The sequence below is a fragment of the Barbus barbus genome (assembly GCF_936440315.1).
Source record: "Barbus barbus genome assembly, chromosome: 21".
Lineage (NCBI taxonomy): Eukaryota > Metazoa > Chordata > Actinopteri > Cypriniformes > Cyprinidae > Barbus > Barbus barbus.
Window position 1 is genome coordinate 10183116 of NC_136749.1, and position 26985 is coordinate 10210100.

At 37.9% G+C, this 26985-nt stretch overlaps 1 protein-coding gene across 4 annotated transcripts in view; it reads right to left on the reverse strand.

Moving 5' to 3' along the window:
• The window catches only part of LOC306886928 (uncharacterized protein), an 81484-nt gene that overhangs the window by 10315 nt on the left and 44184 nt on the right, over positions 1 to 26985 (reverse strand). Inside the window, exons 5-10 of one of the 4 annotated variants that reach the window (XM_079444305.1) lie at positions 19056 to 19164; positions 16833 to 16870; positions 14450 to 14500; positions 13914 to 14019; positions 8302 to 8523; positions 5103 to 5243 (exon numbers count right to left, since the gene is read on the reverse strand). In XM_079444305.1, coding sequence (XP_079300431.1) covers positions 5103 to 5243; positions 8302 to 8523; positions 13914 to 14013 — 463 coding nt within the window. In that variant the 5' untranslated portion in view covers positions 14014 to 14019; positions 14450 to 14500; positions 16833 to 16870; positions 19056 to 19164. Of the gene's footprint in view, positions 1 to 5102; positions 5244 to 8301; positions 8524 to 13913; positions 14020 to 14449; positions 14501 to 16832; positions 16871 to 19055; positions 19165 to 26985 lie in introns of those variants that run through there. The other 3 variants (XM_079444307.1, XM_079444306.1, XM_079444304.1) reach the window with 3 other exon arrangements.

Genomic DNA, 26985 nt, shown 5'->3' on the forward strand with positions numbered 1-26985 from the left:
CAGCAAGATATTTTCTAAATTATATCCGATTATAAAACAATGTTGAATAATAATAACTGCACATTCTATTTCTGTGGGTGAAATCTCTTGCCTCAGCATACCTCATGGCCATCATTGTGAAATTATTTTCACCCCTTCGGCAGGGCAGAAATGAGATTCTTTATTTACTGAGGAAATGGCTTTGTAATGTACCATAGCAACACTCACTCATACACAGACTGCCCACTGAGCTTATTCTTCTCTTGCCCTTTTTCTCTCTATAGACCCTCTAAAGACAGCATCCTTACTGGATTCATCCTGAAACCCCATAAATTTGTGATTTGTGATCTACAGCAAAAAACTTGACTCACAAATGATTTCAATACAGGTGACTCAAGAGGAATTATGCCATACTATAAAACTAATAAGCATAAATACAAATAGCAGTACTTCTTACTATAATATAATGTACTGCTCAAAGGTATATATATGTGTATGTGTGTGGAAATTAATAATACTTTTGTTCACATTACTTGATAAAACACACACACACACACACACACACACACACACACACACACACACACGTTGGTTTTTGTGGTTTATGGGGACTCTCCATAGGCGTAATGGTTTTTATACTGAACAAACTGTGTGTGCTATTGCTCTACACCAACCCTACACCTAAACTTAGCCCTCACAGGAGACTTTGTGCAGTTTTAGATTTTCAAAAAAACATCATTTAGTATGTTTTTTAAGCCTTTTGAATTACGGGGACATAGGCAGTGTCCTCATAAACCACCTTCATATTGTAATACCTCTGTCATACCCATGTCATTATACAAATTTGTGTCCTCATAAACCACATAAACATGCACACACACACACACACACACACACACACACACACAAACACAAACACAAACACAAACACACACACACAGTGCCATGAGAAGGTTTTTGACCCCTTCCTGTTCTTTTTTATTATTTTTTGCATATTTGTCACACTTAAAAGATTCAGATCAAACTAATTTTAATATTACACATACACAATACAGTTTTTAAATTATGATTTCATTTATTAAGGGAAAAAAGCTGTCCAAACCTACCTGGCCCTACGTGAAAAATTAACTGAAAGAATGTCATGAAAGAATTGTGATTAACCACATTATTTTAGAAAGCTGAGTTAAATTTCTCTAGCCACACCCAGGCCTGATTACTGCCAGACCTGCTGAATCAAGAAATCACCTAAATAGAACCTGTCTGACAAAGTGAAGCATGCTTAAAGAGCAACACATCATGCTGCAATCTAAAGAAATTCAAAAACAGATGAGAAACAAAATTGTTGACATGTATCAGTCTGGAAAGGGTTATAAAGCCATTTCTAAGGCTTTGGGACTCCAGCGAACCACGGACAGAGCCATTATCCACAAATGGAGAAAATATGTAACAGTGGTGAATCTTCCCAGGAGTGGCCGACCAACCAAAATTACTCAAAGAGAGCAACTACGACTCATCCAGGAGGTCGTCATAAAAGAACCAAGAACAATATATAAAGAACTGCAGGCCTCACTTGCCTCAATTAAGGTAATTAAGAAAGAAGCTGGGCAAAAATAGCATCCATGGGAGAGTTCCAAGGCAAAAGCCATTGCTGATCAAAAAGAACACAATGGCTCGTCTCACATTTGGCAAAAAATATCTTGATTATCCCCAAGACTTTTGGGCAAATATTCTGTGGACTGATGTGACAAAAGTTTAACTTTTTAGTTAAGGTGTGTATCAACAGAGCATTTCATAAAAAGAGCATCATACCAACAGTCAAACATGGTGGTGGTAGTGTGATGGTCTGGGGCTGCTTTGCAGCTTCAGGACCTGGACGACTTGCCATAATTGATGGAACCATGAATTCTGCACTCTATCAGAAAATCCTGAAGGAGAATGTTCAGTCATCAGTTTGTAATCTCAAGCTCAAGCGCACTTGGGTTATGCAGCAGGACAATGATCTGAAACACACCAGCAAGTTTACCTCTGAATGGCTCAAGAAAAACAAAATTAAGGTTTCGGAGTGGTCTGTAATATATGCAGAAGGGACACTGAGGTAAGTAAAATCATATAACAGTTTATTGAACAGGTTGGATCGGGAGTGCAGTGCAGGAGTGATAGCGGGTGAGTTTCTTGGTATATGGAAGATTCAAAGGATGGTAATGATGATCACTGATATTATTTCCTCAATTCACAGATACGGGGATAGACGCAGACAAGGAGATCTTCTGGAGCACACTGACCACAGAGAAGGACGATCTGAAGGAGGAGGAGAACACAAGGAGCAGAAACAGGAGGTAAGGATAACAGGTAAGTAGAATTCTTGAGTATACTCAGCTAGAGTCTTGCCAGAGTAGGGTCCACGTAGTCGGTATGAGATCAGACGCTGGAGTGAATGTGGAGTGTGCTTAAATAGGTGGTTTGATGACTGTGGTGATGAGGTGCAGGTGCTCGTGATTAGTATTCAGGTGATGCAGATCGTTGTGATTGCCTGATGGGGGAGCCTGGCCGATCTGTGACATGGTCAAGTCAAAGTCCGGACTTAAATCCAATTGAGATGCTGTGGCATGACCTTAAACAGTCCATTCATGCTAGAAAACCCTCCAATATGGCTGAATTAAAACAATTCTGCAAAGAAGAGTGGGCCAAATTTCTCCACAGCAATGTGAAAGACTCAGGGTTGGTGCGACTCGAGCAAAGGGTGGCACAACCAGTTATTAGATTTAGGGGGCAATTAATTTTTCACGTAGTGCCAAGCAGGTTTGGACAGCTTTTTCCCTTAATAAATGAAATAATAATTTCAATGCTGCATTTTGTATTTACTTAGGTTATCTTTGTGTAATATTAAAATTAGTTTACTCTGAATCTTTTAAAAGTGAAGTGACATACTGCCAAGTATGGTGACCCATACTCGGAATTCGTGCTCTGCATTTAACCCATCCAAAGTGCACACACACAGCAGTGAACACACACACACCGTGGACCCACAACCGTGGGCAGCCATTTATGCTGCGGCGCCCAGGGAGCAGTTGGGGGTTCGGTGCCTTGCTCAAGGGCACCTCAGTCATGGTATTGAGGGTGGAGAGAGCGCTGGACATTAACTCCCCCATCTACAATCCCTGCCGAGACTCGAACCCGCAACCTTTGGATTACGAGTCTCACTCTCTAACCATTAGGCCACGACTTTAAGTGTGACAAATATGCAAAAAAAACAAAAACAGGAAGGGGGCAAAAACCTTTTCACGGCACTGTATATATACAGTGGGGGGGGGGGGGGGGGGGGGAATTATTTGATCCCTTGTTGTTTTTGTACGTTTGCCCACTGACAAAGAAATGATCAGTCTATAATTTTAATGGTAGGTTTTTTTGAACAGTGAGAGACAGAATAACAACAACAAAAAATCCAGAAAAACGCATTTCAAAAAAGGTATAAATTTGCATTTTTACACATGCACTGTAGATGATCAGATTTGCAAAGCCTTTGCAATTTGAACATGCAATTTAAACATTTGTTATGTTCTATTGTGAATAAAATGTTGGCTCATGTGATTTGAAAGTCTTTTAGTTTTCATTTTATTCAAATTTAAAAAACGTCCCAACATTTCCAGAATTCGGGTTGTAATATAATATAATATAATATTTACATAAAGAAACTAACATTTTTATTTTAATTTATTCAGCAAAGATGAATAATTATAAATATAAATAATTATTATATTTACATAAAGAAACTATAAATATAAATAATTATTATATTTACATATAATATTTACATAAAGAAACTAACATTTTTAACATTTATTCAGCAAAGATGCATTAAATTGATCAAAAGTGACAGAAAAGACTTACACAGTTATATATAAAAAACATCTATTTCAAATGATATTTCTTTTAAACTTTCTATTTATCAAAGGATCCTGAAAAATTGTGTTAACATTGATAATAATCAGAATATTAGAATGATTTCTGAAGGATGTTACACTGAAGACTGGAGTAATGATGCTGAAAACAATTAACATTGCCAACACAAGGATAAATTACTTTATTAAAAATTATATTATAATAAATATAATAAATATATGAAAATACATATATTAAATAAATATTATTAACGTTTTAAAATATACTAAAACAGAAAACCATTTAAATTATAATAATATTTCACAAATTCAATAGTTTTAAATGCCAATAGAAGCCTTGGTGAATAGACTTTGAAAAATATTTTTAAAATCCTAAAGCTTTGAAATCTATTCTAATCATATTTCTATGGATCATTTTATACATTAGGTTCTGGTGCAGAGCATATTTTACTCTTTATCTGGTGCTGGAAATCAGGTTACATTCTTAATTCTATGACTTGTGGCACATATGTTCCAGATGATGTTGATGAGAAACTACCATCTGGATTTATAAAAGCCTTTTGTTCTAAACTTCCGGGCCTGTGAAACTAGTTAGAGTTTTGTTACACCTCTGCCTTAGTGCATGACATAATTATCACATTATCTGTCTGTTACATGTCGTCATTTGGCATGCAGATGGCTTTGGTTGTTCTGAGCTCTCATGTGAGTCTGTAAGGCTGTACTGAACTGTTCAGTGGATTAGTTCTCCTTCTCCTGAGAGTCACGGGTCCCTGACCTTTATTTATTCATTTATTCAAAACCCAATGTGCACTGCATTCCAAATCAGCAATATAGCAATCCCACCCTCACTCTAGGGGGCTTTCAATGGAACGCTTTCTTCTTAGAGAAATCTCTTAGCATAGGACTAAACAAAAGAAAATGTCTAATTTTTCAGTCCTTACAGAATTAGTCATGGATTTAAAGCATATCTTCTTCCCATGTTCTTTGAGCTGAGATGGAAAGATGTACTAAGTTGTTGAAAGAAAGTGTTTAATTGCGGTTTATGACAGCTCGTTGCCTGAATAATTGCAGCACTCATCAGAGCTCACACTGTGACATGGAAGTCCTGTTGCTAAATTGATTTTATTCCCAAGTTTAGGCTAGGTTTCCAGCCTAAAGCGCAGGAGGAAGAAGCACAGTAATTCTCTGAGCTTGCAAGCGCATTCTGAGAAATGTAGTCAGTACCTCGGCTGGTGATGCTTTCCTGGTTGGCCTCGCTCAGGTGGGCTATGCTCCCCTGATTAGATCCAACGCTTGTGCTCTCGCCGTCCATCGAGCTCCAGGCCAGCAGCGTCGCCTCAGAGATCGCAAACTGCTGAAGCACACCTGACAAATTCAGGATTAGATTGTTTATTGTTGGCCATAAAAACATGTCAAAATACAGCTACTGAATATAACAGTGCATTGAGTAATTATGGCATGTTTGTGACTGATATTCATTTGACCTCACCTATATTTGAACCATATATAATTATTTATATAGATTAAAATATACTATATTTTCCAAAAGTTTGGGGTCAGTATTTTTTTTAGGAAAATTAATATTTTATTCCACAAGGACAACACATTCAATTATTACCAAAAATTATTTTAAATAAATGCTGTTTAAATAAATGTTGTTTATAATAATCAAAGAATCCTGAGTAAAAAAAAGTATCAGGGTTTCCACAAAAATATTAAGCAGCACTGTTTTTAACATTACATTTACATTTATTCACTTAGCTGACGCTTTTATCCAAAGCGACTTACAATTGCTATATATGTCAGAGGTCGCACGCCTCTGGAGCAACTAGGGGTTAAGTGTCTTGCTCAGGGACACATTGGTGTCTCACAGTGGATTCGAACCCAGGTCTCTCACACCAAAGGCATGTGTCTTATCCACTGCGCCATCACCACCACCACATTATTAATAATAATAAATATTTCTTCACATATTAGAATGATTGGTCCCACACTTTATTTTAAGGTCCAATTCTGGCCATTAACAAACCATTAGCTACGACTTTTGCCTCAATATTTATAAACAATTAATAGTTAGTTGTTAAGTTTAGGTATTGGGTAGGATTAGCGATGTAGAATATGGTCATGCAGAATATGTGCGTTATAAACAGCCAATATGGTAATAATAGGAATAATAAGCAACTAGTTAATAGTGAGATAATAGTGAGAATTGGTACCTATACTAAAGTGTTACTGCATGATTTCTGAAGGATCATGTGACACTGGAAGCTGAAGTAATGGCTGCTGAAAATTCAGCTTTACAAATAAATTACATTTTTAAAATGATTTAAAATAGAAAACAGCTATTTTGAATTGTAATAATATTTCACAATGTTACTGTTTTTACTGTATTTTCTTTTTATCAAATAAATGCAGCCTTGGTGAGTAAAACGTTTTTCAAAAACATTTAAAAATCATACCAACCCAAAATGTTTGCATGGTACTTCATATTAAACCCAAGAAAAAAAAAAAAAGTTTGTATTTTTAAAATATGTGAAGAGTTCATTTGCAAAAACTTTTATTTTCAGAAATCGCGTTTTTTATTGTGCATTCCAAGTAATATCAAACAAACTGGGTTGTTTTGATTGGGTTGCTTTTCAAGGTTCCGTGAAAACGTTTCAGCTTTTATTTTCCTTTTTCACCCTGAACAAGATATCACAGGTTCATCAAGTTCGCCGAAATGATCCATCCTCGATCACTTTTAGTCAGCTTTGACGAAACTCCTCTCAGCTGGTGGAGTTTGGGGAAGTTGTGGCCTAATGGTTAGAGAGTTGGACTTGTAACCCAAAGGGTTAATTGCAGAGCACAAATTCTGAGTATGGGTCACTTTGTCATGTCACTTTCAGCTAGCATGTCTTTTCAAAGTGAAAGTAACCTTATCACCTGACCTGAATACAGCGCGCTGATTCGCTAAAATGGACTTATCGGCTTCTGTTCAAAAACAACAAGGGCGCTTGTCGGCTTCTGCAGTAAAACGTGAACTCGTGATGTCTTGAAAGTGGACCGGCTTTTTTGACAAAACGTGTTTAGGGTTTAAATCGCACTATATGTGGAGAATAATGCACGGCAATCGGCTAATTTTTTTTAAAGTGGCGTTTATCGGTTTTTGCAAATAAACTCATATTTTTAACAGTTTATATGCTGAACAAATTAATCCAAATTCATTTCTTGATTTTTTTCCCCCAGTTATGTTTAAAAACCCCTTAGCATTCCTGGAAATTTTAACTAAGCACAAAATGTACCACGGATGGACAAATTCAAGGACACGTTTAAAAAAAAAAACTCTGTCACCTGACTGTGGAAATACTATAAAGAAGAATCATCTCCGAGACTGTGTCATGAATAAGAGATAGCAGCAAACATCCCAGACACATTCACGGCATTCTCATAGTCATAAATAAGGTATGATGATGCATTCAGTCTGATTTATTGCATTCAGCAGCAGATGAAGTTAATGTGGATAGTGCTACCTCTCACACCTAATGCTACAACAGACTGCTTACCACAACACTGTTCAGCATGTCAAAAGAAGCATATATTTACTTTATAATTAACCCCCTGGAAGGTATAGTCCAAAATATGAAAATTCTGTCATCCCTTACCCACACTTTGTCATTCCAAACCCCTGTTGTTCTTTCTTCTGTTGGACATGTATTTTGGTAACCAAATGGTTTCGGTTCCTACTGACTTTCTCAATGGACAAAATATGCAATGGAAGTCAATGTTTGGTCACATGAGGTGAGTAAAGAATGACAGAATTTTAATTTTTGTATGGATTACCCTTTTAAACATAATGGCCCGGTTTCACAGACAGGGCTTAGACTAAACCAGGATTAAGCCATGGTTCAATTAGGACATTTAAGTAATTTTTATAAACATGCTTAGAAAAAACATTAGTGGTGTGCATCTTAAGACAAAACAAAGGCACTGATATATTTTAAGATCAGTCAGTGCAAGTTTCTTTCAGTTGAAACAGCTCAGACTTACATTTTAGTCTAGGACTAGTCTTAAGCCTTGTCTGTGAAACCGGGGGAATATGTTATAATTTGGTATTATATGTGAATGATTATTTTATACATACATATAGGCCTGTAGCCTACATACCTAACATATATTCTCTCTTTCAAAGTGCTGCTTGGATTTATAGTGTTTGTATTTAACGATAATGCCAGTTTGGTTTATACAGTTTAAAAAAGGAAAGTTCTCAGTCAGCCATGATTAAGTGATCTACAAGCAAAAGTGTCTGATAACAGGGGCGTTGAACCTACAACAATTTAGATGTTTAACCATTAGGTTACACTTCCACATTGTGGGTCTTCCATCAGTCATTTTTAAGCACTAGATTTTGAAGAGATTTTTCTATCTATTAAACACTGTCTCTCACCTGCTGCGAAGCGAGCCTCCTTCTCTCCGTCACTGAGGTCACTGTATGCGTCATTCTCCAGCTTGCGCTCTTGTTGGAGGTGCAGACTGGAGGTGCGGGCTCCAGTGCCCCCCGCGCCCACCGTCTGCATGCCCCAGTTCTGCCACTCAATCATGTGAGCCACGCGCCCCTGGGCCATCGCTGTCGGCTTTGTCACCTTGTCCTTCATAGAGCGAGACACTCCTGAAGTGGACGGACAGACAGAAGGTGGATGATGGGATAAGAAGGCAGCGAGAGGACGTTTTTTAGATTATGGAGAGAAAGAGGAGGAAAAAGAGAAGAGAAGACAATTAAGTAGCTTTAAAATATGAGGTCACCTGCTCAGAGACTATATGGGGTATATGGCTGGATGTAACATGGAAATTGGGAATAGACTAGCGTGCTCAGAGGTTGCGCTATAGTCCAAGTGATATGTGCAAAATTTGAGGTGATATGTTCACTTTTTCATAAAAGCATGAAACTTGGTACAGTTGTACAGGTTACGGCCCTGAACATTTTCAGAAATGGAGCCATTGCAAAAACACCTCGTGGTTGCCATGGCGACCATTTTAATTTCCACCATAACCAAATGATGTATTTTGTGTCATATCTCCTGAACCAAACATGATAACACAGAAAAGGTGATGTCTACCCCTATGTGTTGATGGTCAAGGATTACAATGATACAATATGCAGCAACATAAACTGTTCAGGTGAAGAGTTAATGTGAAATCAGAAATGTGAGAAGGAAATCACAGTATCTGAGCATCACTCACAGCATTTACAAAAGTCCATATTATGGCTATTAATTTCTTCTTTCTTTGATAATTAACTAATATTTTATTCAATCGTACAATAAAAGATTGATTTAATTAATTATTCATTCATTACATTTATATAGTGCTTTTCTGGGTACTCAAAGCGCTTCACATGGAAGTGGGACAAACAACTTCCCTTACTCTCACATGCCCCATCAGGTTGGAAGGGTACTGGACTTCTCATTTCTAATAACTGGAAATACTCAACCCACTCTTCCCTATACAATAAAAAATATTTTGAGTTTCATGCTATTATGACTGGGCACCTTTATAGGAGCTGGATGGGCTGCTGTCCTCATTCTCTGTGGATGGCAGTCCACTTGTAGTCTTTGGTGACTTTGAAATCCATCTGGAGAAGCCTAATTCCTGCAGACTTCCACTTCCACTCCTAGCTTCATTCAATCTCAATTGGCTTACCACCACAAGCACTAACAAATCAGGCAACCAGCTTGACTTAATTTACACATGCAATTGTATCACAGACAACATTTGGCAAAACCTCTAGACATCTCTGCTCATTTCTTTATTACATGTAACCTACATATTACTACCTGTGTGCCCCTAATTCCTCTACCAGTTACTTTTAGACAAAACCTACACTCCTTTTCACCCCTCCATCTTTCCTCTGTAGTGTCATCCCCTCACCCACCCATTTCTCATCTCTGAATGTAAACATTTTACGATCCACTTTTACTTCTTGTCAAGACAATATCTGTCTAGACTGGCCAGTGCATACTACTCATTTTTACCTAAAAAGTTGCCCCATGCCCCATCTTTACTCTATTTTTGCTGAGCAGTCTTTTGGGTGGCTCACCAGTGTACTAGATTTCTCTAATACTAAAAATTAAGTAGGCTTGACCAAAAATATTTTGTGGGGAGAAGAATTTATTGAAGATGGTAGTGTAGCAGTTCTTCAATAGCGATGTTAGCATGTCTTCCTTTAAACAATCTTAACCCTTGTATGAATCCTAGCTTCTCCCAAAGTTCTGTCTGTGGGATACAATTTTATATCTGAAGAGAAAAGGGCTAGAAACAATACTGTTAGGACCTTCCCACTGGAGATCCTGCAATCTACAAGATGTTCCTGAGGAATGCTGTTCCTTTGTTATTCTAATGGAATAGACCATTTGGTTCACACCTCTATAGATACAGTTACATTATTTATTTCACAGAATGACCAACTGAACTTTAACCACTCAGGTTTCAGCAGCGGCCATTTAACTGAGACTGCTTTGCTGTCGGTCATTGTAGCCCTGCAGATACTGAAAGCTGATTCCAAATCATCAGTTCTTATTCTGCTGGATCTATCTGCCTCTTTTGACACTGTGAATCATCCAGATTCTCCTGTCTACCATCACAGGATCTGCACTCCACTGGTTTGAATCTTATCTCACATGTAGGTCTTTCCTGCAGAGGAGAGGTATCCAAAGAACATCAACTGGCCACAGGGTTTCCTTGGGGATCAGTTCTTGGACCCCTCATCTTCTCCATATACACTACATCACTGGGACCCATCATACAGGAACATGGTTTCTCCTACCAATGCTATGCTGACGACACACAGCTCTATCATTCATTTCAACCAGACAATCCAATAGTAGCTGCACAGATCTCAGGCTGCCTGGCAAACATTTCGGCATGGATGAAAGAACATCACCTGCAGCTCAACCTGGCAAAGACTGAGCTTCTCGTTTTCCCTGCCACTCCGACTCGAGCATGATTTCATCATCCTGCTAGGTTCATCAAAAATTATTCTTTGGTGACCAGCTGACCTTCAAGGACCGTATTTTAAAGACAGCTCGATCATGCAGGTTTGCATTGCACAACATCAGGAGGATCAGGCCCTTCAAAACAGAGCATGCGGGACAACTTCTTGCCCAGGCCGTTGTCGCTTCTAGGCTGGACTATTGCACTTGATTGAACCTCGACAAATGATTCAGAATGCAGAAGCACGACTGGTCTTCCATGAGCCCAAAAGGACCCACTTCATACCTCTCTTTATCTCACTGCAATGGCTACTGGTTGCAGCTCGCATCAAGTTCAAGACATTGATGTTTGTGTACAGAACAGCCACAGGCTCAGCATCCTCCTACTTCCTCCTCACTCTTACAAATTTACATCCCCTCCAGAAGCCTGAGATCTGTAAGTAAGCGATGCCTTGTGGTAACATAGTAGAGAGGAATTTTTGTTCACCTTTCCTGGTTGGTGAAATAATCTTCCCACAATCGCAGTAATTAACAGAACACCCGACATGTTATCTGACAGCAACACTAATTTAATCCCATACCCGACCCATTTGATATAAAAACTGGGACCCGAACCTGCACCTGCACCTGCATTAAATCTCCTACATGAGGTAGACAAAACTCATTTATTAAACATTTTATTCAAATTGTAAATAGACTAAATACAGAAAGCAAGCAAAGAGTGCTCCCTTTAATATAATCACTACAGCTGTCAATCAGTGGCAGCGCGATTGGCTACATTGCTCAGCGTGTACTAGACCAAGTAGAAATAGTCTTAGTTACTGGACCCGCAACCTATCCCGCGCTTGTCACCATCTGGCGCACCGCACCCTACACATAAATATTATTCCACCCGTTACATCTTATATTAGTGAATCACCTGCGTGTACCCGGCCGAATACTGGACTCTGGCTTCCTCCTTGTGGACAACATAATAGACAACTCTGGCCCCAGAGAGTGATTGTAAATAAAGTTGACGTGAAATATATTTCAAATGTCATTCTGCATCTTCTGAAATTTAATTGTAATCCATCTCATAAAGTCACTGAATTAACCATTAACTGTTCACCTGATTGCGTTGCCGTCTGCGTGTGATGTTAGAGCATTGTTGAGAGACAAGAATGCATTGGAAACACTACCTGACTCTGCCTGAGAGGTAAGGAAAAATACACTTACCTGAGATGATTTTTTAAAAAATATCTCTGAAATATATGATAGTATTCTTGAAAACAATCTTTTAATGGATTGTTGAATAAAATATTAGTTAATTATCAAAGAAAGAAAAAAAATAATAGCCATAATATGGACTTTTGTAAATGCTGTGATACTGTGATGCTCAGATACTGATTTCCTTCTCAAATTGCTGATTTCACCATTAACTCTTCACCTGAACAGTTTATGTTGCTGCATATGATATCATTGTATTCCTTGACCAAAAAACAATAGGGGAAGACATCACCTTTTCTGTGTTATCATGTTTGGTTCAGGAGATATGACACAAAATACTCTACATAACTTGGTTATGGCGGAAAGTAAAATGGTCACCATGGCAACCACGAGGTGTTTTAAAAGTTTCCTAATTTCTCCAAATCTATTATCTCATAGTTTCTGTAAATTTAAAATAAATAAATAAAATTATTAGAATTTCTTGATTCCATAATTTTTTAAATTTAAAGAGCTGTATGTTCAACAGAGATCCCACTTTTTTAAACCACACTCAAAAAAACAAAAAGCAAAAGGCAAGAAATTATCACTGTGATGTTACTTTTTCAACTTGAGGTACTAATATACAGTATACAGCACATTTATATATACCATTTACAGCTTCTTCTTTTTTTGAGAGTCCATAAATTTACATGACATTACCAATCTTGGTAATCTTGGATTTACTAAATAAGGATTAAGCATAATAATCTTTACAAATATTTTATCACAATTTCTACCCATAAAATATATTTCAGAGCTTGGTGTAACTAGAAAAAAAAACTTGTCTAGAATTCTCACATTTAAAATTAGGTATTAAGGTTCTAATAAAATGATTGTCTGTTAAAATGATGAAAAGCTATTTAAATTATCCTTTGATGTTTTAAATTTCTACAGCCAACACAACCTCTCTATGTGCTGTGTTATAATGTTTATGTTGGTGATAAATATGTGTAAGATTTCAATGAAAATGACTTCCATAATGAGATATGTAGATGGTTATGGTTTTGACCAAGTTTTAGTGTCAAGGGATGGGAATTTGTCTTGCTGGAATGACTTCTTTCCACACTAATGAAGATCTACACACAGTAATCGCCGAACACTTTCTCCTGCATTTTCTTTTATTAGTTTCAGCTTATTCAATGAAGCTACATCTGTGATATACTAAAGCCAGGCTGTAACGAACTGCGTGGAGCCTTTATATAAGATACTGAGAAAAAATCAATTGCTCTTTACCATTTGGACAGAATCTATACTGTACATACACACACACACATATATATATATATATATATATATATATTTTTTTTTTACCAGTGCATTAGTGCAGACATACAGATATTCTAAAATCTCCTAAGCTCTTAGGTAATGCCTAATGAAATAATGAACATGAATTATTAAAGTTGAAGAAAAGGATCTTTCAGAGAAGGATATAGACTGCACTGCACTTCACTCCACACAACAGAGCTACAAAAACACAGACACAGGAGTCTGAGAAACAACAATATAACAAGACACACACTGACTGATCTCCGTACTTCACAAGCACTTTACATACAAAAACCTGCCTCTCCCATCAACCACCGGTTAGGATAAAATGAAAACCCGCATGACAATGCATTGTGGGAAGCATATCGCTTACTTTTCAGGAAACTATTCTTATTTGGATCTTGGAGTTCACCAATGGCACAAACCATTGGAGAGTGTTGTAAATGGAAACGGGTGGTGAAAAGGGAAACCCAAAAGGGTCCATGTTGGCTCCATCTCCTCCAGCTCAGTCTGGAGTCAACATGGGGTCAGTTTACCATTTCACAGGACAGACACACACCTGACACACCTGTCAGAGAGGACTTAGCCAGAGCGCCGATTCCATAGGCGTTGGAGTTCCGCTTCTTCAGCCGAGGGAGGATTGAGGTTGTGTCCTCCATAGACAACTGAAATGAAGGAAGGCATTCAAGAGAGAAAAATGGGACAGAGGAAAGGAAAGGTGAAGAAATAGATGGTTTCGATGGAGCAGGAGCAGAAATGAAATGCAAAATTTTGAGCGTGGGTGGCAATTTATGGAAAGGAAAGAGGTGATGAGAGAAGTTAGGTAGAAAGTTAGCAAAGTGGTTTCTAGAGGTTGTGAAACTACATTTCCCAACAGTCTGCTACTTAATTTCTGTCCATTTGCATGATGGGAAGTGTAGTCTTTTGTCACTTACGTCCGCAACAAAGTCTAACTACTACAGCACACCAACAAGCCACCGCAAAGGAGAGCCGGATCAAACCGAGGAATGGGGTGTGAGATAGGAGACAGCTACTGTGATTCAGAGGAAAATAACAAAAGGAAAGAAATGGAGGAATGATATTCACAACACTTACATTGATTCCATCCCATGAAAAGTCTGTTTGGCCATGCTGAGAGAGAGAGGGCTGGGGAAAGAAAGGGATGGGGATAGACAGAGTTGAAGAAAGAAGAGAGAAGAGCAAGAGAGACGGCCACAGAGAAAGGAGAGGAGAGAGAGAGGGATTGTGACAGAACAAGGCATTTAAAAAACATGTGAAGTTGAAGGAGAAATAGAGAAATTAAAAAGAACAGAGAGGAAATCAAATTCTGAGAGGGCGACTTATTGGTTGGACTAACAGAGATGTGAAATAAAAGGAATAGTTCAGCAAAAAAATAAAATTCAGTCACTTTTACTTATCCTCAGGTTAATCCAAACACTTCTTGGCACTTTGAAATACAAAATGACAAATAGTGGTTGTTGTTTTCCATGCAGTTACAATGAATTGGAACAAAAGTTTTAAGCACCATGAAGGTATCGTAAAAGTGGTCCATACAGCTGTCTAAAATATCTTCTGAAACCATGACAGCTTTGTGTAAGGAGCAGACCAAAATGTGTTCACCTATACACTTCCTCACCAGTGAGCTGTTAAACCATTGCGATTGAGTCTGTGAACTAAATCTAAAGAAATGGATCATGTTTTGAGTCAAAGATCAGACTCAAAAAAAATAATTTGACTTTTATAGTTTCTCTCATGAACTCTCAGGACGGCACCAAAGAAATATATATATATATATATATATATGTATTTCTTTGGTGCCTTCCTGAGAGTTCACGAGATATATAATACATTTTATAAATATAAATTTTGGTCTGTTCACACAAAGCTGACTTGCAATATAGCGCACAAGTCAGTTGGACTTGTGCGACTTTTATGATAAAAATGATGCAATTACTTTTACATCCTTGAACGCTTCAATTATTGTTCATTGTCAAAGAATGGAAAAGAGCGATTGTTTAAACAAATTGTTCTTTTGTGTTATGCTGAAAAAAAAGTTGTGTTGTGGGTGATTGGAATATGAGGGTGAGTAAATTATTATAATTTTGTTTGTTTGTTTATATATTTTTGTTTGTTTTTTGTACTGGCTGTAACAGACTTGATAGCAAGAGAATAACTAGATTTTTACTTTTCTGAAAAAAAGATGCTAGAAGTACTACAAATGTGTTGCCAGGGTGTTTCTATGTGGTTGCTGAAGTATTCTTATTTTAGCACATTCATTCCCTCCTTCAATAAGATTTTGTTTGTAATCAGTTTATCATCTGCCAGGTGAAAATCACAAGTCTGATTGCTTAGAAAAGTAATAACACATCTCTCCTCAACAAGCCGCAGGATTTGATACATCGTATCATTCATGTCTATAGCAGAAACGTGCAGGATGAGTTGCAAAGTTTAAGTGTTTATTCAAATCCCCAACTGTAGGTATGATTATGAACAATAGTAATAGCGAAGTTTGCTTTGGCGAGCACGCAGAAGCATTCAGAAAATAGATTTTACATGAAAAACAACGGCCTCACACTCATTGCCCAATGGACAGATAAAAGCCATTAGCAAAGCTTATGCTAAAAGCAAGATTATTTCTATGTAGCCTTTAAGAAACTTGTTTTTAATACGATAAAACAACAACACAGACAGTCACAAAGAAAGCAAATACATGGAGTCTATTGCAGTCAGTCCATGTTGAAGACATGATAGGTGAAGAGAATGCTGTAATAGACTGTATCTTACTATTTTTACCAGTGTATAGGTAAAGAGATACACTAGCCAGGAAGGTTCAGGGACAGAGATCAATCTGAGAGAGCTGTGTTTACTTAATATTACAGATCAGATGTTTTGTATATAGCACAAAAGCCCGTGAATGTTGCACTACATTGTAGCGAGTGGGGGTGATATGTGCTCAGTGCTGTCATGATATGCTGAGTAATATGAAGTCATGAAGACATAAGAAAAAAAATAAGCAAGCAAAGTGATACTGAGCATCCATTGAGCAAAATCATCATCTCTCCCTTAAGCACAGACCCAGAACCAGTCTCCAGTTTTACTGCACAGCTGAAGGCAAATACTATAAGCCTGCTTTCTGGGTCAGTTCTTAAGAGTGTGAGGCACAAAACACACAAACTTAACCAAAAGTAAATGCTAACTACTATAACAGCAAACTACAAGCCAGATTGGGTAAGCACTAAACTACATGCTGTTATCTAGGCTAATGTGCTAGCAATGTCTTTCTGCGGTTAAGGAGGAGAGCTGGCTCACAACCCTAACTGAGATAATCTCTTCCTGTTTTGGACACCTTGGCCTCCATCTTGGAGGCTTTTCCCCCTAAACAGGAATTTGTGGTGTGGAGTGTCAAAGCGTATCTGCGCTGTTGAGAGATCTGTCTAATTTAGTATATTTATGTTTGTGTAATAGGCACCTCGCTTACCTGTTCCCCATCCTTCTGCACGGGAACTCCATCTGCTGCTGGAGAGAGAAAGAGATAAAAAAGTGTAAATTATAGCAGGGTTTTTGTGATTGGAAGAGTAGGTGGCTGTGATATAAACATTTTACAAGATCAGGGAGTGATTTCTTACAGTAAAACACTGTAAACTACATAAATGCAGTCTACAGTACATCTACTGCCTACATTTCTTATAAATTGAATTGTCTCTGTTATAGTAATTAGCATTGGCTGAGAACTTGGACCTTGTTTATTTGTAATAAATTTTCTCCTAGCCAGGTTAATAGTGTTACTGAGCATAATTGGCTGCACTGTGTGAGCTTTAATGACTCTGAAAATGGTTATACCTTGCAGTCTACACTGTATGTGGCAAAATAGTACAGAAATGATATAATCTTTTATAAACATTTAAGAGTCGTTTAGAGTTTAATTGTGGAGTTACTACGTATTTAGCTTGAAACATTGTGCATAAAATAAGCTCATGTCCAAAACAAAACAAAAACAGAGAGCTCTCATTCAGACAGAAAGCAAATAGAGTAATGACAAGAACATTTCACATTAAACAAAGGCAAAGCTAAATTTAAGTTGTTTAAAGATTGATCATGTTCTGTGACATTTGTTAATAAATAATAATGTTAAATGGTTACAATTATCCCCAGAGATGGAAAATTAATTCATTTAAGAGAGTATCATTTAAAAGGTATCAGTATTGGTATCGATATCAGCAATACTGGCTTTGATACTTGGTCAAATTTGAATTTTAAGTGCAAATAAACACAAAAATTTGTATAGTTTATTATTTGAAATATTTAAATCACATCGTAACCCTCAACTTATTACAGTAAATCTGTATATATAAGACATGCTGCTCCATCACAGTCATTTCCTGCTATGTTCAGTGTCAAGCCGCATTCAAGACTACTTATATACAGTAAACGGATGGCAGGAAACACTAGCAATGAGAGCAAATAGTTAGGGCAGTCAACAACAGAAAATGACTGTGCATTGAAAGCATAATTGAATCAGATCCCAACACCTTTCACCTGCCTACATACATGCTGTTCTTTCATTATAATCACAGCTTGACCTACTGATAAAACACTAGAACAATAGAAGAAAAGAGAGAGAGGGAGAGTACATGTGGAGGTGGCAACGCAGAGTTAACCACGAATCCAAGTAAACAAAAAAGAGAGTGAGAAACTCACCCCCCCCCAACCACTGCAGCGTAACATTATTATAGATTTCATTAGTTCTCATGCACTGGCCCACTAAGTGCCCAAATAATATAATTAAATAATTACGCAATCCATTTTTCCTAAAAAATGATGGGCCAAAACAGATACGGTGGAAAACAGGTCACCTGTATTTGGGCCTGAATGATTAATGAATCCTATCCTTTTATTTATTTATTTTGCTCCTTCCTTACACAGACTAATCCTGATTCCACAAAAACTTAATTACAGTAGGCCCTGTGCTAATTAAGCTTAAACACAGCTTTGGTCTCAGGGTGATTTCTCACATTATTAAGTGAGTAATATTCTTTCATAATCAGTCATGACATGGGCTAGGGTGGGTAACCTTACACTGTGCTAATTATGTTGGGATATTTAGAAAGGATTTTGGTGTTGGTGACCTTCCCTTGTTTTTCAGAGATGGTGTAACGCTTGTAGATGCTCTTGTTACACTATGTTGTAAATAATTAAATCATGTGTATAAACAGGTGAGATTGAAAATAAGAGCTGTTGAATTAATCTCAGTACATATTCAATTATTTTAAAAATTGAGATCATTGTCTGTAAGGCTTTTTATATGCTATCTAACAATCTTCTAAAAGTTAACTGCAGCCAGCAAATAAATATCACAGGTGCCACTTAAAAGAAACACTATTGGCTATTTTACAAAAGTGATGAACCATTATTACGTGTATTATTGCTTTCTCCAGTGAAAAATCATGTTGTCTGGATTTGGAGAGATATATGCACAGATCAAGCATTATTAACAAAGGAAAACGGTTCAAAACAAATATGTTGGTGAATTTAGATGTGAGAGTGGACTTGGAAGAAGCTTTATTATGGATTATGGACTGGTATTTAGGCCTGGGGTGAGAGTTTAAAGTTAAAATGCCTTAGTGATGTATTCATTTCTTACAAACACACAACTTTTCGCTTCACAAGACATTGATACATTTTATGGAATTGTGTCATTTACTTGTGGATTAATGTTTTTATGAGTTGTTTGAAGTCTCCTTCTTACGGCACCCATTCACCGCAGAGGATCCATTGATGCACAAGTGATGTAATGGTAAATTTCTTCAGATCTGTTCAAATGAAGAAACAAACTCATTAACATCTTGGGTGGCCTGAGGCTGAATCAGATTTCAGCTATTCTTCATTTTTGGGAGAATTGTTCAATTTGTTTCATTTATGAAGTTCTCATTAATAGAATAATTAGTGCAACCCAACAAATGCCTTATGTGTGTGTTGTACAATGTGATGCACTAATAGAAAGCAGTGTAGTTTGATATTTGAGAGGGAAACTGTAGTTGATCTCTCTTGTCTGGATGACAGAGTAGCTCTGTGGTCTCTGGAGTGACGGCTAACGTTGTGACACACTGACCTACTGATACACTAACACCAGCCATTTTATTGTGTCCCTTTAGAGATTATTCACTGTCTTTGTCAAGACCAGGAGCCAGACATTATGAAGGTAAATCTGTCTGTCTGGACCAATTAAATTTATGGTTTAAATGGTGAATTTGTGGCTATTAAGCATACATGTATTTACCATGTAGATATACAGTGGGACTTTGCAGGTGGGGGCTCTAAAATCTGGTAGCAATTTTGGTGACCTAAGCAAGATATTTATTTTGTGACTGGAATGAAAGTGAGGTGGAGCACACATCTAAAAGAGGAGTATGGAGGATCTGTGCAGACATAAAGTTTTTTTTATTTATTTTCAGGAGCACAGTCGCTAAATGTTATGAAAGCTTGTTTGATATGAAAGGTTATGACAGATTATTGTGAGATAAAGTTTAAAATAATATAAAAGATTAAGTTGCATTGTAAGATATATAGTCACCCTGAGGTAGAATGGGGAGGCAGAATGTGCATACGAGGAATTGAGTGAATTGACAATGAAATTTATTTATTTTTCTTTTTAGAATCTAATTTAACCCTTGATGATATGCCATTAATTGCTCTAACTCTAATGCTGTTTGGAAGTAAACATACTAAACAAACTCCTGACTGATTTGATAATCATTGGGAATTATTATTAAATGTCATTAAAGTTGAAGAAATGATAATAAGGTACTGCAGCATCGAATCCATTCTCTCAGCATCCTAGAAAACAGCAGCCAATTCAATTAAAGCTGTGAATGTGGCACTCATCATCCAGCTGGCAAACACCCTTAATGACCTTGAAAGGAATTCAGCTAGCTAACCTACACTGAACCAGATTGTTTTTAGACTGAAATGTCTGACGAAAAATAACTAAATTCCCATGGTACATACAGTCTGGATGACTGTTTATTATTCACAAAAAAACACAGAAATAAGCATTAATATTCAGTATGAGATAATATTCTGTAGTAGCTCTTTCTTCTCCTCTCAGCACTTAATCCCCATTCATCTCTTCCTCATTACACAGCGACTTTCTGGTTCCTCCTTCACTTTTGACCTTTGACCTTTCACCTGTCCACTGAATTAATCACCTCCTCCAGATAAAACATATTTCCCTGACGTAAATCTTAAGGTGCCTAAGGCAGTGTGTGCCCTAGATAACAATACAAGCACATGTACACACACATAGTAACACACCTTTGGGATTCATTTAGCCAAGATTAACACATCATACACACACACACACACACACACACACTGTCTGTTTGGCTCTAAAGCTCAGCTAACTGGACAAAGACTAAACAAAAGGAACTGCAAACCTCATAGTGTCACTCTGCATTCAGTGCTTTTGTATTTGTGAGCATTAAAAACTGGGATTTGAATTGCGCACAATAATATCAACCATATGCCGTGTATTTGTAGTGGATTTACATTGCCTCCATGATCACGTTCATGGGTTGCAAGAAACATTGTTTTGACATTCAGGTTGAGGTTTTGTAAATCTGTCTAAGCTTCTGTGTTAGATTTTTTAAAATCATGCCAAACAGAGTTGGAACTTCCAGCTTGCTGAGCAATTTTCAGGTTTCCTGGCACAAAATGTATTTTAGTAAGCTGCTTTAATGAATGTCTGTGCTGGATGTAGAATCCTGAAACAGGATAACAAAGGTGCAAATTATACAATCACATAAGTACTGTAGATAAATTTGTCTCCACTCTATTTCATTAGTATGGCCGACATAAACAGTTGAAATCATTCAATCTCTTCCATCAAATTCCATCTTATTCCATTAAAATTATGGAAATGAACCCTCAAAAGCTAGGCACTTGTTCAGCTAGTCATAATCAATTTCTATTTTCTGAAGAAAATGTGAGTGCTGGTTGGTTAGGCATTCTGAGTGGTTGTTAGGGTGTTTTGAGCGGTTGCTAGGTGATCTATCCTTAAATGTAAGACTATAAGATATTTTTCACATTTAATTAATAACCAGGTGTAAAGTTTCTATATTTATAAAAGTAAAAGTAAGCCACCCTTCTGCTATATTGCTCTGAAAACTGGAAAGCAAATTAATTTCATTTAGCACAAACAATCCAGGATGTGTTAGGTGCTGAACAAGGTAATACTTAGGGGGCGTTTACAAAATTTTCAACTAAAAACAAACTTTTTGTGTGTTTTTGGCCATTCATTTACATGCTAACAGCTTTTTGGGGGCCTGAAAATGCTAATTTTTGAAAGTTTTGAAAATGATACCATTATTGTGTCTGTGTGAACTACAAAAATATGAATTTGTGAAATTGCCGACTACTGGCCTGGCATGAGTAATAACGTTTTTAGTTGTTTCTCACGAATCTGTGTCGTTTTGACATTGTTGTTATCTGTACTTGCATTTCAAAAATGCAGAAGAAAGACCCCCCCTCTTAGTATGCTGTTGTCATGTAATCATCCCTTAGAGATTAGCACCCTTGTCAACTTCCTTGTAAAGACTGCTTTTAATAATGCTGCTGTGTGTGGTCAACTCAAATGGACAAATGGTCTTGTCAGCAAGCATTTCACTGGCAATTAAAAGGATCTGACAAAAACATGAGCAGACTGAATCCATTATACAATATGTCTTCTCCAGGCACTTACTATATTGTTCTTATTACACAAAAACATAAGAATTTCATCAGTCTCCCTACAGGTTTTTAGAGCTAATAGGAAAAGAACTAATGAATGTCATTTTATTTCAGCCATTGCAAGATCAAGGCAAGGGGTATGAGGCTTAGCTGATCTAAACTACCCAGAGGAATTTTGGTTTTCTTTGAAGTTTATAATAAGTCTTATATGGCTGCCATTTGACAATCAACTGATATTGGTAAATTCTTGTTTCATGAGCATAAACAGAGAAACAGATTTAAAAAAAAAAAAGATTATTTGTGCGACACTCTGATCAAGTTTATTTCTTGGTGTGATATAATGCGATGAAATGGACAGTGTCCATTTACAATCAACACAAAACTGAGTGAAATGTAAGTGAATCAGCTTTGCTTAACGTGCACTTACACTAAATACTGACTGGAAGGAATGAGGTCCTAATATCCGGAGGAAGCTATCAGTTAACATTCATGCACAGTCCAAAAGATCTACCAATGACTATCCTAAACTGTGAGGTTAAAGGCAGCACATAGAGATCCCTAAAAATCACTAGTAACACCATATGTTATGATAAAATATTTGCAATTTAACTGTTAGAAAATTTGTATTTTCTCAAAATATATCAATGCAGAAAAATTGCCAGATGGTGTATTTACAGTAATCCCTTTCTTGAGCTTCATTTTAAACTAAATGACTAGTCACTACTTGACTTCATCCTAAACTCAAAAAAAAAAAAAACTTAAATCTTTCCCTCTATCTTTCTCTCCTTCCCTTGCTAGCTTGTACTTATTTGAACAATGACTGAGACTTGGTGTTTTACGAGCACTTCCTCTGTCTGATTGCCAATTGTAAGTCGCTTTGGATAAAAGCGTCTGCCAAATGACTAAATGTAAATGTAAATGTAAATGCAATTATAAAAAATTAAAGTACATTTACATTTAGCAGATGCCTTTATCCAAAGTGACTTCCAAATGAGGACCATAAATCAAAAAAAATAATAACAATCAATAAAAAGAAAAGAAATACATATAATAGAAAAGAATAGAATCATTTTTGTTTGGTTTTTAATAATAAAATAAAAAAAATCAAGCAGAAGAATCTATGCTCTAACACTAGCACAGAGAGTGCTAGTGTTAGAGCATTGGTCTCAAACTCAATTCCTGGAGGGCCACAGCTCTGCACAGTTCAGCTCCAACCCTAATCAAACACACCTGACACAGTTCAGCTCCAACCCTAATCAAACACACCGACTCGTTTTCCCCAGCGGAAGTCGTGGCCTAATGGTTAGAGAGTCGGCCTTGTAATCCAAAGGTTGCGGGTTCGAGTCTCGGGCCGGCAGGGATTGTAGGTGGGGGGGAGTGAATGTCCAGCGCTCTCTCCACCCTCAATAACACGACTGAGGTGCCCTTGAGCAAGGCACCGAACCCCCAACTGCTCCCCGGGCGCCGCAGCATAAATGGCTGCCCACTGCTCCGGGTGTATGTTCACTGCTGTGTGTGTGCACGATGGATGGGTTAAATGCAGAGCACGAATTCCGAGTATGGGTCACCATACTTGGCTGAATGTCACTTCACTTCACTTCACTGATCCAACTAATCATGGTCTTCAGGATCGCTAGAAACTTCCAAGCAGGTGCGATTTGGAGCTGGTTGGAGCTAAACTCTGCAGAGCTGTGGCCCTCCAGGAATTTAGTTTGAGACCACAGTGTTAGAGAGTCAAGTATTTTTTATATTAAATAAAAAGACAAGTAGACAGAATAGAAACAGAATAGAGTGCTAATGTTAGAGGGTCAAGATTTGATATTTAATAAGAAGAAAAGTAGATAGAATAGAAATTGAATAGAGAATTGCTAGTGTTAAAAGGTCAAGTGTAGATGGAAGAGATGTGTCTTTAGCCATTTCTTGAAGATGGAGGATCGAGTTGGGAAGGTCATTCCACCAGGAAGGACAGTTAAGGTAAAAGTCTGTGGAAGTGATTTTGTGCCTCTTTTGGATGGCACTATAATGTGGCGTTCACTTGCAGAACGCCAGCTTCTGGAGGGCACTTAAAATCTTGTGGCTAGTAGTGAATTTAGGTAAAGGGGTGCAGAGCCAGGGGTTGTTTTGTAGGCCTTCAATTCAATGCCTTGAATTTTATGCGAGCTGCTATTGGTAGCCAGTGCAAATTGATGAACAGAAGTGTGACATGCGCTCTTTTCAGCTTGTTAAAGACTAGGCTAGTACTCTTACAGGATGTTTACATCCTCTGTTGCTCAAAGTTCACTACAGTGAAAGATGAAGCTTCACATGCACTTTTCCACACTTCTGCATTAGAAAGAAAGTGAATGGAGCATGAAGTCTAGTGTGACTGCATTTTTCAGGATCCTTTTATTTAAATCTAGACAGACCTTAAACAAATCAATTAAAATGGTAATATGCTTTCTATATTCTCATTTTACAAACCTCCACTGGGATTTCCAGTATTATCAATAACAGCACTACCTGAGGACTCACTGCTAATGATATCCAATCTAAAGCATTCCCCAATATCATTACTTCAACAAATTCCCACTCATGCATTAACTGACTTCCAAAACACATTCTTTTCCCATTTCTTTCTTTCTTTTGGTGCATTTTAATCAAATATGTCCAGCCAATCTGCAGAATGCATGGACAATGAGAGCCATGCTCTGTGTAGCCTATAAAGCTGTTGCAGTTGCTGCATAAGGAGCAATAGCAGGCGAGCACATGATCCTGTATGATGAGGCGACTCGTTTTCCCCAGCGCTTCTCTTCTCTCTGATACCTCCCCTGCGGCCAAGCCACGGCGCAGCTCTGCTAGTAACGACGCAAAGCTGAAGAGGAGAGGAAGGATGAGAGAGAAAGAAGCACGGCTGTGCGGAACGAAGAACCCGTATCAGCCACATCACGTCTGCCGCAGCTGGAGTTATTATGACAACCGCCGCTAAGAGAGACTCTATCCGTCTCTGCCTATCCGGATGACTGAGAGGAATTCCGGAGACTGTCAGCTCGTTTCAACACTGAAGTGTGTGTTTGAGAGAAAAAGCGGCGGTGATTATCAGCTCGTGACCCGTGCAATTAATGCCCATCCGTCTGTCTGCAGCAGAGTGTATTTCTGCAGCATAGCCCAACTATTAATCTATTTCTATAAACCACATATTGCGGTTATTCACGCGATGTATGTGTGACTGCAGAAGAGCACTGCAGCTCTGTGAATTCATTCTCTTTCTTTGAGGAACTCACCACTGAAGATCATGGTTTGAGTCAAACTTCGTTTGCAAGGGCGTTGTTATTCAACGCTGACAACAATTGAAAAGATTGGCTAATTTTGTGTGTCTGTGTGAGAGAGACCGCGCGCTTAGTAATCATATATCATTAAGTGGGTGTCCCTTAGTCACATAATATCACAGATGCCATACAGTCCTACCAAATGGAGGCGAGAAATGCGTTAAAGGCTGCTCACTACTGCTTATTATTGTGGTGAAAGTGCTTGAGTTACTTCAAACAAGCATAAACTATTTTTGTTATTGTTAGGTAAATATAAGAAAAAAATCTTTAAAAAAATTAATCTGAATTCCAAAACCATATAAATGTTACTACATTTTTGAATGTGTTAAACGATAGCATAAATAACATAGCCTACAAACTGTTGAACAATGAAATTAACTTGCAGCAGAGAGGATATTCAAGTTAGACCCCAATTCCAAAGATTCATAATAGGCTAGGCTAGTAGCCTTTAGGCCTATATTATGCAAAAATTGTGTAGGATGTCCTTATATACAGGTCCTTTTCATAAAATTAGCATATTGTGATAAAGTTCATTATTTTCTGTAATGTACTGATAAACATTAGACTTTCATATATTTTAGATTCATTACAACACAACTGAAGTAGTTCAAGCCTTTTATTGTTTTAATATTGATGATTTTGGCATACAGCTCATGAAAACCCAAAATTCCTATCTCAAAATATTAGCATATCATGAAAAGGTTCTCTAAACGAGCTATTAACCTAATCATCTGAATCAACTAATTAACTCTAAGCACCTGCAAAAGATTCCTGAGGCTTTTAAAAACTCCCAGCCTGGTTCATTACTCAAAACCGCAATCATGGGTAAGACTGCCGACCTGACTGCTGTCCAGAAGGCCATCATTGACGCCCTCAAGCAAGAGGGTAAGACACAGAAAGAAATTTCTGAACAAATAGGCTGTTCCCAGAGTGCTGTATCAAGGCACCTCAGTGGGAAGTCTGTGGGAAGGAAAAAGTGTGGCAGAAAACGCAGCACAACGAGAAGAGGTGACCGGACCCTGAGGAAGATTGTGGAGAAGGACCGATTCCAGACCTTGGGGGACCTGCGGAAGCAGTGGACTGAGTCTGGAGTAGAAACATCCAGAGCCACCGTGTACAGGCGTGTGCAGGAAATGGGCTACAGGTGCCGCATTCCCCAGGTCAAGCCACTTTTGAACAAGAAACAGCGGCAGAAGCGCCTGACCTGGGCTACAGAGAAGCAGCACTGGACTGTTGCTCAGTGGTCCAAAGTACTTTTTTCGGATGAAAGCAAATTTTGCATGTCATTCGGAAATCAAGGTGCCAGAGTCTGGAGGAAGACTGGGGAGAGGGAAATGCCAAAATGCCTGAAGTCCAGTGTCAAGTACCCACAGTCAGTGATGCTGGTGTTGGTCCACTGTGTTTTATCAAGGGCAGGGTCAATGCAGCTAGCTATCAGGAGATTTTGGAGCACTTCATGCTTCCATCTGCTGAAAAGCTTTATGGAGATGATTTCATTTTTCAGCACGACCTGGCACCTGCTCACAGTGCCAAAACCACTGGTAAATGGTTTACTGACCATGGTATTACTGTGCTCAATTGGCCTGCCAACTCTCCTGACCT